General features: G+C 47.4%; 1 protein-coding gene across 1 annotated transcript; it reads right to left on the bottom strand.

Moving 5' to 3' along the window:
• Window positions 1-10144: 10144 nt before the first annotated feature.
• On the bottom strand, window positions 10145-12593 carry Frat2 (FRAT regulator of WNT signaling pathway 2). The gene has a single exon (XM_005008619.4). The coding sequence runs from the start codon at window positions 12097-12099 to the stop codon at window positions 11446-11448; it is 654 nt and encodes a 217-aa protein (XP_005008676.2). The 5' UTR covers window positions 12100-12593; the 3' UTR covers window positions 10145-11445.
• Between the last annotated feature and the right edge of the window lie 1130 nt (window positions 12594-13723).

Genomic DNA, 13723 nt, shown 5'->3' with positions numbered 1-13723 from the left:
TGTTTTGTCCTTGCCACCAGTGGGAAATATGTACCAGAACACGTCTTTGATCTCCATGAACGTGAAAACTTGCAATCCATGTCAGTCTGCCCTGCATGCAGATGGTAATTAAAGCCCCTTTGTGTGTGAGCAGCTCAGTAGTTAGATGAGGGCTGCCGGGCTGGATGTGTATCAGTGCTGGCATGAAATTAAATGCAAGTGAGGTCAGGTTTTGGACCAATCCCATTCACCAAAACCTCCAAGCCTTTTGGATAACTAGTCAGATGGCAATGGGTCTGAAGCTGCCTCTATTAGCAAAAGACGTCAGATCCGTCAGCTGCTGCAAACAAGGAGGCTTATTGCTTTTTTCCCCCTCTACTGTGGCCATTAAATGGACAATTAGTCAAAAGGTTGTTTGAGATGCAAGCCTGGCGGTGGGAAAGGTGACTAGGAGTTTATTAACGGACCCCGCCCTCCCCCCTTCTTCTTTGGCCACATTTACTTCTATTCTGTCCCAGCAGGAACCCAGCAGCCCAGCTCTGCTCCTCCGGTACTGTTACTTTAGTCTGTTCCCTGATGGAAGGAGCTGGGCTGGGTGACAGGGTACCCAAGTGCTTAAGTGTACTTATTAGGTGTAGAGAGAGAGAGAGTCTTGGGCACAGAGGTGACAACAGGAGTGATGAGATAGAGGATGCATGATGGCATGGTGAGCACTAGCAATGAATAGTATTAGTTACCAAGTGCCCCTGAGTGGCTAAGCGACTAGGTCCTTGATTTTTCATGAAACGGTGAGCCATAATTCTAAAGTTGCCTTCTGGAATGAGTGTTTTGTGATTTCAAATCCTGATCATCTAACTCCTTTTTACCCAGTATCTCAATATCTCGGGTGCTGATAGTCTCCGAGGAGTACCTCCCAAACACACCATGCCAGCCATGACTTGCCTAGAACTAGCTAGTAGTACCTCAGTCCAGGCTTGCCAGCAAGGGAAGGATGACTATGAAGGCTCTAATATTGGCTGAAGAAGAGGCCTCCAGCAAGATCACTGGCTACCACCTCTAGGGGCTGAGCTGATGGGGAAAATGGTCACAAGTTGTTTTCCCTGGCAAAAGAGTACCCCTGGGATTCTCCGCCAAAGTGCTTAGTTAGCTATGGAGGGATCTCGAGGTCTCTTCCTCCCCAAGCTGGCCGTGACTCAATGCCACTGCATTAGCTGTGCTGGCTTCGGATAGATAATAAGAACAGCTAAGGCCAGACTCAACCTTAGGACTTGTATAGTACCATCCACCTCTTGAAAAAGGAAAACCAGAAAAAACTAATAGCTACTATTTTTAAGGCACTTGAAATTCACACTAATCCTATAGCTAGCTATTAGTCTTTTTTAAACATTTTTGCAAGTTTCACTATTCACTCCAAGATGTTTTAGGCTCTGTGCGTGTGTGTGTGTGTGTGTGTGTGTGTGTGTGTGTTTATGTGTATGCTGGGGATCAAACCAAAGGCTTCAGGCATGCTAAGCAAGTATTCTACACTGAACTATACTCTCAGCCATATTGGACCATTTTATAGATGGAAAAATCACCCAGGGAAGTGTGCAGGGCAAAGTGTTTTTTTATGAAACAGAAATCTATCTGGGTGTGGTGGTGCATGCCTATAATCCCAGCACTGGGGAGGCTGAGATAGGAGTATTGCCTTGAGTTCAAGCCCTACCACTTTTAGACAGAGGGTCTCACTATGCTGTTCAGGCTGGCCTTCATTTCCTGGTGATCCTCCTGCCTCAATCTCCAGAGTGCTAGGATCACAGACTATGCCACCAAATTGGTTTAGCCCTCTTTCCACCCTCAACAACATCACAGTTGTCCACCACTGTTCACCACACAACTCTGCACATATACTGTAATGTGAATGACACCTTTGCATTTGCCCAAATTGGTGGCCCTGGAAATCTGCCTTAGGTGACTGAGCTAGGAAATGCCAGGTATGCTATAACTTTTTTCCCCGTAAAGCAAAGACAACTGTCTAGAAAATGTTCTGGGTGAGATAAAAGATTATAGCTACCAAATAAATAAAATTTAAAACAAATGGATCAGCTGGGCGTGGTGGCTCACACCTGTAATCCCAGCACTCGGGAGGCTGAGGCAGGAGGATCGTCATGAGTTTGAGACCAGCCTGGGCTACAAAGTGAGCTCAAGTCCAGCCTGAACTGCACATCGAGACCCCGTCTCAAAAAAGACAAAAAATAAAACAAAAAAAACCCCAAAATGGATCAGTTGACAAAGTGATTTAGAGAAAAGGATGCCACATCCTACAGAAGGAGGACTCCAGGGTCTGCCATCCCAAAATTTTATTCTAAATTTGGCATAAATTTTACAACACTTGGATTCAAATTTCATCTCTTCTTTCCTTCTTTTTTTTCCCCTTCTTTTTCCAGCTCAGAAACATGGAGAGATCAGGCACCACTTTCCTATCTAGCAAAGTCTGTGTTGAACCCTGTGATCCCTTTCTTCCAATCAGGAAAGTGTTACCTTGGCAACCAAATTACTAACTCACTCAATTAGCTTCCCCCTCTTCCGCCAATGCTCAGTAATCACAGAATGTCCGCCCCATGAGAGCTCAGGCTTCAGCAGTCTCCTGCTACTGTCTCATTTAGAATGGAAATCCAGAGAGGTTTCCACCTGAAGGTGTGCTCCATCTAAACACCATAAAAGCTGATGCAGGCAAAGAGGAAAAGCTCTCCTGTGCGGTGTTTCCATCCACAACTACAAAGAGAACAAATGGCCTGCCTAAACAGTGTTTCTCAGAAGACAAGAGCCAGGTTCTGCAGCAATCCTCCATGGCTAGCTGTGCAAATTCGGGACAGGATACACAAGCTCAGTAATCTCAGTTCATCTGCAAAAGGGAGTAAGGATACAGCCCACCTGAAAGAATTGTGTGAAGATTAGATATTGTATGGAAAATAATAAAACACTGTCCCTGAAACCTCTGAAAGCTATTGCATTGAGGTCACTACTTGGAATCTTCGAATCTTTCATTGACCTTACCCCTTAATGACTTAATATATTATCACATTTTGTGAATGTTTTATGCAGTTGTTTGGTTGGCTGATCCTGTTTGTGGTGAGATGTGAACCCAAGGTCTCCCACATTCTAAATTCTAAGCAAAAACTCTGCTACTGTTGAGCTAATATCCCTAGATTTTTTTTTTTTTTTTGAGACAGTCTCACTAAAATGCTTAGGCTGGCCTTGCATTTGGGATTCTCCTGTCTCAGCCTCCTGAGCAAATGACTTTACAGGGATGTGCCAATCCCTTAATTTATTTCTTAAAAGGAACAAACCTGTTTCCTCTGAAGGTCACATCGAAGTCATGATCAGGCGCCCAGGTTGCATAGGTAAATATTAAAGGAAGAAACAGTTTAGAAGAGATGCAAGGGGAAATAAAGCCTTGACTGTGGTGTGCACCTATAATCTTAGTACTCAGAAGGCAAGTCCAAGCCCGGTCTGAGCAAATTAACAATTCATTGAGCGATTCCACCTCAAAATAAAAACTAAAAAGGGCTGGGGATATAATTCAGTCTAAAGGCCCTGGGTACAATTTCTAGTGCTGCGGGGGGAAGAAAGGAGAGAGGGTGGAAGTCACCTTTGAACCAAGTCTGGGAAGCAGCTCAGGGTTGGAAGCTGGGAAGTAGGGACTGCAGCAGTGTCACAGAGGGTAGGATGTCCAGGGAGGGCAGCCTGGGGGCACAGCTCTTCACACCCCCCATTTCCTACTAGACAATCTATCCCCTTCTAATTCAATTTTTGTACTCAAGTAAAGTTCAGCTTTTCTGCCAGCCCACTCCTATTTATACTGAGAAAATTGTGCAGGTTTTTTTGGTGTGTGTGTGAGAGCTTTATTTTGTTTTGGTACCGGAGATCAAACTCACAACCTTGCACTTGCCAGGCAGGTGCTTGTACCGCTGAGCTAAATCCCCAGCCCAGTTTTTTTTTTTTTTTTTTAAACAGGAAGTGACCTTTGAGTTGATTTTTTTCCCCCTTTTCATTTTATTTATTACCACTCTAGAGTTATCTCAGGGCTCATACACGCATATCTTTTTCCCAGAGAGATTATACGTCCTTTGATGGCAGAGGAGAGACAACATGAAGAGGTTGTTTGAGGCAGATGTCAGGCCACATAGTGCTGGGGAATGGACCAGGGTTGAGGGGGAGCATTATGGGCAGACAGACCCCTGGCTGGCTGTTACAGCATCCAGGAAGCAGGCGATAAAGGCCTGGCTGGAAAGGGAGAGGAAAAGATGAGAGACATTTTGCAAAGAAAACCCATAGGTTTCAGTACAGTGTTGTGTGGCCGTAAAAACGTGGGCTATGGAGCCAGACTGCCTGGCTCCTTCCTTTAGAGCTCCTTCCTGTAACCTTAGGCAGGTTTCTTCCCTTCTCCAGCCTCACAGATTCCCCACTACAAAGGCCCATAATAATAAAAGTCTCTATCTCATAAGGCTGCTGTGCCGATTAGTTGAGGTAATGCTAGTAAAAACGCTTAGACACAGCTGCATAGTACCACCACCTAGGTATTGGCATTCAGTAGATATTTACAGAGCAAATAAACAGGCAATTCAACAGACTGGCAGAGAGGCTAAGGGAAAAGGGTACTTGGGACAGAGAGATGAGCTGAGGTGCCTAAAAGTCTGAAGATGGGAAGGGAGGGACGGACACCTGCTAAAAATGGGAAAACAGAGGGCTGAGAGGGCGGTCTGTGGTAGAATCCTCGCCTAGCATAGTTGAGGCCCTGGGTTTGGCCCCTAAAACCACAAAGTAGGTAAATGGAAAACCCAAAACACTTGAGTATGGTGGCACATGCCTATAATCTCAGCTACTCCAGAGCTGAGGCAAGAGTGCTGCAAGTTCAAAGTCAGGCTGGGTAATTTAGCAAGACTCTCTTTTAAAATAAAATGACATCTTAATGTCTTTGTTCTGTCATTTACAAGTTAACTATGTGCTTGAACATTTTCTCTGCAGCTACATGAGTAGTTTTAAGAACAACTGTACAAAGAACTCTTTGAAAAGAGACTTTGACCATAGTTTTTTCCAATTTAAAGCAATAACTTTGGTAATTTCTTTTCTTTTTTTTTTCTTTTTTTATCGGTACTGGGAATCGAACTCACGACTGCCTGCTTGCAAGGCAGGCACTTATGCCGCTGAGCTAAATCCCCAGCCCCAGTAATTTCTTTTGAAGCTCAATGTGTTCAAGGTCTCAACTTAAACCATCCTGGAATTTCCAAGATTCTTTTAGGGAGAATTATAGTAGAGATATTCTTGATGAAATTCTGTTTTGAAATTTTGTGAATGAGTTACATATTAATAGTCTGGTGTGTCTTTCCTTTAAGCTTTCTAATAAGGAAAATAATGACTTTATTTGCTTTTCTATGGGAACTTCTCAGTATGGGAATAATTGTTCAAAATCTCCCTGCCTTTTGTCAGTGGGTTAGAAATAAGGATGGTAGATTACAAATTTAATTCATAGTAATTTCATTTCTGGAAAAAGTCCTTATTTTTAATATTGCTTTAAGATGAGTCAGGGTAAAAGAAGGAAACTTAATATTTGAACACCTAAATGTCATAGACTACTTAAGAAAGCTTTCTCAACAGATTACTATTTGTTATTACAGTCTTACTTGAAATGTACGGCTTTATTTTTCAATTAAAAGTGACTTTCTCCTAAAAAAATAAAGTGGCTGGAGACACAGAACAATAGTGAAGTGTCTGCCTGGCATGTGTGAAGCCCTGAGCTCAATCCTCAGTACTGACAAATAATAATAATTAATAATAAATTTTAAAAATAATTTTTAAAGGGAAAATAGGACCAAGGGAAGGATTTACTTACCTAAGAAAGACCTGTGCCTGGGACTGAGGATTTAGCTCAGCAGCATAAGCGCCTGCTTGCAAGCAGGCAGTCGTGAGTTCAATCCCCGGTACTGATAAAAAGGAAAAAGACCAAAAAAAAAAAAAAAAAAAAAAAAAAGACCTGTGCTTGTCCACATGCACGCAGAGCGTAGGAAAGAATAATTCAAGGGAAGAGCATAGGAAAGGATAATTCAAGGGAAGATGCCCTGGAAGATTACACTCCTGGAGGAGGCCAGAAAGGACAGGGTCCCAAGTCTGGGAAGTTTGAAAGGTAAACCAGGATTGAGGGGCTGGAGATGTGCATGTCCCATATGACAGGCCCTGTGTCACAACCTGTCCTCTACAGTGAGGCCCAGGACCTGAGAGATTAGCAGTGGAAGCACCCTTGTGTAACTTTCATGTTTGGGGTGGTTGCGCAGGTTTCTTTTGGTTTCCTATGAATGGAATGAAAACTAAAACTGACACCAAGGAGTTTGTTTACTGCTTCCTCTTATCAATTGTTAACTGACTCAGGAGGTATGATTCACAACCTCTAGCAGATAGGCTATTCAGGCAGTTTGACTTATTGATTTGGGTGGGTTAAAACAAAAAAGCAAAAACTGGTTATCATCTGCTACCTTTGCTCTGGTGTCTGCCTGGTGCTTGCCTGCCTGCCTTTCTGTCTTTTTCTTTCTTCTCTTTCTTCCTTTCTTTAATTCTTTCTTTTTTATACTGGGGATTGAAGCCAAGGCTTTGACCCTGAACTATGTATAGTACCTAAGCCTTTTTCAATTTTTTGTTTTGAGACAGAGTCTCACTGACTGGATGCTACAGATTAATATTGGTGAAAAATGGTTTCTAAGGTTTTCTAAAAGTCTCCAGATACTGCAGTGACAACCCCTTCCCACAGATGCACCCTATTCCCTACCTTTCTTCAGCTAGGTTGAGGACAAAAAAGACTTCATGGAGCTGATAAAAGGAAGCTGAATTAACTTCAGGGTTCAAAAAAGACTGCTCCTAAGTATACCTAATTTTATATGCCCTGACCACTGCAGCCACAAGGAACATACATGGATGGAACACAGCCACGGCTGCATGTGTGTACACACGGCTGACACACTCACACCCCTCACCACTACTACTTCCCTTGGCTCTGCTTTCACTATCTTGCTCCTTTTGTGTATTCTCTTCTTCCCACCAAGATCCAATGGGTTAGTCCTTGCTAAGTGATTAGAACACAGCCTGGCACATGGTAAGTACGAAGTACGTTAGCTAATGTTACTATTACTGCCTGCCTGCCAGGCTCCTGCAGGAGCCTTAGCTTTAACTGCCAAATCTTTATCATCAGCTCTGATCTTCCTCCAACTTCTAGTCATTTATGACACACCAGTCTGCTATCCCTATAACTCCCCGCCAACACTCCCACCACCACACACCCTCAACTTACCACTTCCCTAATGATCTGGTCCTGCTGCCCTTGACACAGAACGTTATCCAGAAAACTTGGGCCCTGGGCCCATCGCCAGATGGAGTTACCTCAACTGCACTTGTCCACACCCTCAATTCAGCACCACCCATCTCTTCCAAGGAGCTTGGGAAATCCTAGTCAAGGTCATTCTGAGCTGAGTACTAAGAACGAGCTATCCTAAGACGCAACACCTTGGATATGGTCTTTGCTTATGAAAGACACATTTGCCCAGGCCCAGGTCCATGAGGAGGCACTGGACAGCCTTTGCAAATGGATAGATCAATAGTGGGAGCAGGAGAAAATGAATGAACTAAACCCCAAGCAGCTAGAGAAGGCTATGACTAACAATAAGTGCACTTTCAATGCCATCAAATTTTTTATAAGATCTCCAAATGTTTTTGGCAGAAGGGACTCTGTCTTTATAATTCATGCAGGCTTATGAAGACCTTCTTAAGAAACACTATAATGACTTGAAGATCCATCCATTTTTTGGTAGCCTGGTAAAATCCACTCTCAAGGCCAATGGAAGCATGGTCTTGAGAAGTATTAAATGTGAAGACAAGTTAAGTGATGTTCAGGGACACCAACCCTGTGGACTTCAAGCCTGGGATCATCTGAGAGGCCTTTTTTTTGAGATAGGGTCTCACTATAGTTCAGGCTGGTCTTGATTTCACTATGTAGCCCAGATACCTTGAGCTTACTGTAATCCTCCTTCCTCAACCTTCCAAGTGCTGGGATTATAGACATGCACCAATATGCCCAATTTGAGAGGACTTTTGCATCCAATTTGGCAGGAACAAATTCATGGCAGCGATTCCATCAAGGGAAAAGATCTGTGTGTGCACAAGGAACTGGAAGATATAAGAACTGTGCTTAGTGTGGGATCTACAAGTGATATAAGGGCACACTATAGAGTTTTTTCCATCTACTTCCCTCCTGCTTCAGGAGGAGGAACAAACTGGCAAATCTATTTCTAGATTTCCTTAGAATCAACAGGGAAATTATTGAAGCCATGACTGCTCCCTCTACAGTGGTACATAGCTACCATCAGGCAATAATGTTTCATCCTCACTCTCCCACCCAAAGGAGTGTGGGTAACATTAGACAGGACCACCTACTCCTAACGTCTCATGAGATGTGACACGCCGAGGCTCAGTTCCCTCTGCCTCTCCCCCGGCTTCTCAGGTCCTATGCATGCATCCTCCTTGGCTGCAGTCACCATTCCCATTTCATTCCCCAGTCTGCTCTGGTCAGACTGCACCTGCAGAGAGCTCTCTCTCTCTGCCCTGTCCTCACCTTAGAGGACCCGAGGTTCCAGGAAGCGGCCAAGTGCCACCTGCTATTTGTGCCTTGTATGCAGTTTCCATTTCCTCACACAAAAGCCTCAGCCCTCAAACCTGCTATGGTTTCTACCAGACGTCTCACACCTTGCCTCATCCCAAGTCCCTGAAACCTGCATACATATGGTCAGGGCAAGTCTGAGAACAGGGATGCCTCTATCAGGCAATCATGGCTTGAAGAGCGAGTGGTCTCTGGAGTAAATCCAATAGGGAGAAAATGAGATCAAGACAACCATGTGGTGGGCACAACTGTAAGTCTACCGCTCAGGAGACTGAGGCAGGAGAATCCCTCAAGTCTGAAGCCAGCCTGGGTTATACTGTGAATTCAAGACCAACCTGAACTACACAGAGAAAGCCTGTCTCCCCAAAAAGTGGTAACTTCAAGCAAATCACTTAAGAGCTGAGCCTCAGTGTCCTCATCTACAAAATGTTAAAACAGTTCCTACCTCATAGCTCATAATTCCATGTGGTAGTATCAGCAATTAGCAGTTGTATTTTGAGTTCTTAAATCTCCTAAATACCTCAGGTCCTTACTTTACGTTCCCAAATAGCTTAAGTACTTATTCATATTTTATGACAGGTCCTTACTTTACGTTCCCAAATAGCTTAAGTACTTACTCGTATTTTATGAACCAGACGGGGGAAAGCTCAGGACACCGACTTGCCCACCATGGTACTGTTAGTATGCAGCAAGGATGCATCAGGCCCGTATCACAGAGCACTAACCAGCTCAGGGTGCTGAGGAGGAGAGGTGCCACAGCAGGCTGGTTAGGCAGGATGGGCTGTACCAGGGAAGCTGTCCTTGAAAAAGACATGCCCGTAATCCCAGCACCTGGGAGGCTGAAGCAGGAGGATCTCTGGGAGTTTGAGGCCAGCCTGGGGACTATATAGCAAGATCCTGTCTCAAAAAACCAAAAAGGCAAGGTAGGAAGTAAACAGGGGTTCACCAAGGATCCATAACCAGGAGTACTGCCCACAAGGTTAAATCTAATCCTTGCCTGTTCAAACCAAGCCATCTTACAATTACCAAATAAAATGTTGTAAAACCTTGTTTTTCTTCCCCTATGGGACATCAATGGATCAGTCTGATATGAGACAACAGTTGGCTTTGCCCATGTTCTCTCTATTTCACAAGAAGAAATCCAGGTGAAAGCCTACCTTCCACCAGATACAACACTTCTTTGCTTTCTAGCCCAGAAAGTGTTTCCGGACTATGTACCCTTCCCACAAAGGAAATGGCAGCTCAACTAGCAGCTACTAAGCACCTGGACTTAATTTTCTGACTCTGTGGAACCTCAGCTCAGAATTCAAGTAACTGCAACTCTACTGAGTGTTGAGTGGCTCTGGCCCCAACCATTTGTCCAGGCCCCCCCCAAAAACATCCCTTGTGCATGCTTCATCATTAAGGGAACATCCTCTGCTTCTCATTCACTCCTCCATCTTCCACGAAAAAGCCAAATCAGTTTTAAAAAATAAAAACATCAAATATATTCAGCAGACATTTTTAATTAAGAAATCCTATAAATCAGGACCACCACAATTCAGACACTCCGTTGCGAAGTACACGTCAATAGCTACATGTGGAGGATGAACTAGCCATCCAATCTTCAAAAAATTGGTTTAGCTACCTTAAAGTTTGGGGTGGCACCTTACTAAAATGCCCTCAAGTTTCACAAGAGTCAAGCCAGCGTTTTCTCCTCCTGGAGGGTCACGTTTAAAAAAAAAAGTTTCAGTCACTCACAAGAAAAGCTGGCACAGGAGGAGGAAACAAACTGCGAGTGACCAAAGGCCCAGTAAAAGCAGAAAAGTGTCCAGGGCTCCCATCCAAGCCTACAGCTACCAGAAGGAAGAAAGGCCAGTTAGGACAAGAATTTGTTTATGACAGTTTCCGAGAAGGCTGGTAGCATGGCCAAGAGCAGCCTGCTAGCAGGAGGAGTTGTTCTGCAAAGAGGGAAGCTCCTCCAAAATCAACCTCCTGCCATGTCCCTCTTTGCCTGTGTCTCTTCCAGGGACTCCAAGTGGTGGCAAAGCAGACAGGTTTCTTCTTGGAACAAGAAACCCAGGCTTAGTTTTCCCAGGAATCTGGAAGCCTCCCACTTACAGTTAAACGTGACCTCCTACCACAGGTGGCAAGGTCAAGTCATTTGAGAGTCCACATGCCAAGTCAACACTGCCCATCTTAGGAAAACCTCCATGACCCTTCTGTCTCCAGACAGAAGTTCCGGTCTCCATTTCCACCAGCTGCCTACCAAGTGGGAGAGAGAGGGTGAAGGGAACCCACCCACCGCAAAGTTTTACATACTTCACCCCAGAATTGTTTTGCACAGCAATTGTAGCACCGTTTTCAGTAGGCACCTCCACCGGAAAACAAAGAGTAAATGTATGAATTATCATTAGTTTACAAGTTGGTAGAAAGCCCTCGGGATTCCCACCCCTGTGAGCCATCTTTAAACAATTCAAGTGCATGATAGCCAAGTCGTCAGGTACAAGGTGATGCAAGTAGCTGCCATAGTTCCCTCAGTTTATCCCAGGGTTTTTGGCCCTGGGAAGGCGAAATTTTCACAAGAGGAAAAGACACAACCTGGCTCGTGCATTTCTCCAGGCTTTAAGTTTTGTCCGGCAACCTTGCCGGGGGCCAGTTAATTCTCCGCTTGGTTTCCTACAAGCGCTTTCCTACAGCCCGCGCGTCGCCGCCTTCGCGATGGAAACAGAAGATTCAGCTCAGGGTTGACAGGAGCTGGATGCAGCAGGATCTGCGCGGTAGCGTCCTCTTCTGGGAGGTTCGGGTCAGAGAACATTACCCGAGGTCTGCAGAGCGACACGTTCCGGTCCGCTGCTGGCGCTGTCGGGCCCAGGGGTACCCACGGGGCTGGTGGCTGCCACCGCAGCGACGGCTCTCTGAAGCCTCCGCACTGCCTCCTTAATGAGGTTTCCCGAGAGCACGAGCTGCTGCAGGAGCCGGTGCGGGTCGTCGTCACTGCCGGCGCGGGCAGCAGCATGGGTCCACCGCCGCTGTTGCAGGCGCCGGGAGGCAACGGAGCCCTGGAGCCATTCTCGCCTGCACGGCCGGGGCAGCACACCTGGGTCTGCAGCGAGCTCCGCCACGCCGTAGGGTGCAGTTCGGCCGCGAACCCGGCCGCGGTCCCCGAGCGCACAGCGCACGGCCCCGGGGGGCGCCGGGCTCCCCGCCTCGGCAGACACCCGCGGCAGCCTCAGGGACGCCGCCGGGGGTCGCGGGGGCTGCAGCGGCGGCCCAGGGGGCGCACCGGGGGAGGCCGGGCTGTCGGGTGCCGCGTCCAACTGCAGCGTCTTGCCGATCTGGGCCACCAGCCGGTCCACCTCTCCCGAGCCGCCCAGCGTCACCGTCTGCTCCAGCAGGAGGAAGCTGCCCTCCTCCTCCTCCCCCTCCGCTTCCTCTTCCTCCTCCCTCCGGCACGGCATGGCCCCCCGCCCGGGCACCCGGGGTCCTGCGCGCGTCGGCGGTGGTGGCTCGGCTGCCCGCGGGTTGGGCAGACCGCGGCGGAGGTGGGCGCGGGCCAAAGCCGGGCCAGGGACGCAGGAGCCAGGGAAGCCAGCACTCGCCCCAGCAGCAACCAGGGAGCAGGGATCCAGCCGGCTTGGGTTGATTTGTAAACAATGGGTGACGTCGCGCGGGCCAGTTCACCGCGCCGGGCCGGGAGGAACGCGCGAGGTGACTCTGGGGCTGGGCTTTGCGGACAGCGCAGAGTTGCAGCTGCTGCTTTCGCGGACGTTTGTTCATCATTTGTCCACAGTGGTATCCAAGGCTTGAGTACGGCTTTCATCCTGACCCTGACTCACAAGCAGCGTGAGAAGCCATACCCCCCGTGAAGGCCAGCATTGGTTGATGCCATACTCGGACACACCTACCTACACCTTCCTACCCGCCCCGCGGGCGCCGGTTCCCCACGTGTCAGCTAGCACCCGCTACGGCCCTGCGGGGTGCGGGGCGGGGAGTTACGGGTGGGGGCAGGGAAAGGCGGGGGAATTGCCCGGAACCGGGACACTTTTAAAGAGGCAGAATAAGACAGAGTCTGTTGGGGGCTCTGAGTGAAGGGACCAAGAAAGCTCGTTAACCCATAAGGGGGCCTTGTGCCAGTTTCGAAACTATGTGTAGCTCCACCCCCACAGGACCCAGTGTTTCCGGGCCATTTTAGATAAACAGCCTTAACCTAAGGCTGTTTTCTCAGTCATGGGACAAACGCCTGTTCCTTCATCTTTTTTTTTTTTTTTTTTTTGTCTTTTTTTTCCTTTTTATCAGTACCAGGGATCGAACTCATGACTGCCTGCTTGCAAGGCAGGTGCTTATGCCGCTGAGCTAAATCCCCAGCCCTCAAAAGGCCGTTCCTAAGAAGTGCCACCCCTTTCGGAAGACACCCCCTTCGCCCCACAAAGAAACCCAATCCCTTAAAGACAGCTCACAATCAGCCCAGCTCTAATCGCTATGATTGACTTCTGTAACTCCAGCCCTGCTGGAGTACGGGGCTCTCCGTTCCCACTTGATCGGAGGAGCCTGTGTGCTTGGAAAATAAAACCCCTTGTTCTTACATGAGAGCTGAGTCCTTGGGGTCTTTTTTGCGACGCTGGTCTTACATTTGGAGGCCCCAGCGAGATAGACCTCGCAGAAGGAGGCCCCAACCGCCGCTAAGCGCCCTTCTGGGGTAAGTACGGCCGATTCTTGTTTACTTTTGTTTTGCGGTCCATCATTCATTTTCTCTTCCTTTTTACTGCCCTGGACCGTTCTTGTCGTTTCTTTGGTCCCGAATTCAAGGGCAGTTTGTTTCTATTGGGGGACGCCCCAAGGTTCCCTCATGGAACATTTGACGGTGGTTCTGCACCAATTTGAGTAGGCAGGTCGCTCCTGCCGAGATGGGTAGGTTGCTCCTACCGCCCTGCGTAGTCCTTTCGCGGCTACTTTGCGGCGGGCTTCTTCGCCGATCTATTTCCACCACCCAGTGGCGTAGGTGTGTGTGTGACACCGGCTTGAGAGTGGTGTTCCTGAGTGTGGACACCTTGTGTTTGTCTACGTCTCTCCCGTTCCTCGTGG

This window comes from Cavia porcellus, unplaced genomic scaffold (assembly GCF_034190915.1).
Source record: "Cavia porcellus strain 051 isolate PalLab524CR breed Dunkin Hartley unplaced genomic scaffold, mCavPor4.1 scaffold_2, whole genome shotgun sequence".
In the NCBI taxonomy this organism is placed as follows: domain Eukaryota; kingdom Metazoa; phylum Chordata; class Mammalia; order Rodentia; family Caviidae; genus Cavia; species Cavia porcellus.
Note: the sequence above shows the minus strand (reverse complement) of the source record. Positions and strands in the feature narration are given on the sequence as shown.

Coding starts and splice junctions, on each gene's coding strand:
- Frat2 (XM_005008619.4), bottom strand. CDS start 12,099: ATGCCGTGCCGGAGGGAGGAGGAAGAGGAAGCGGAGGGGGAGGAGGAG.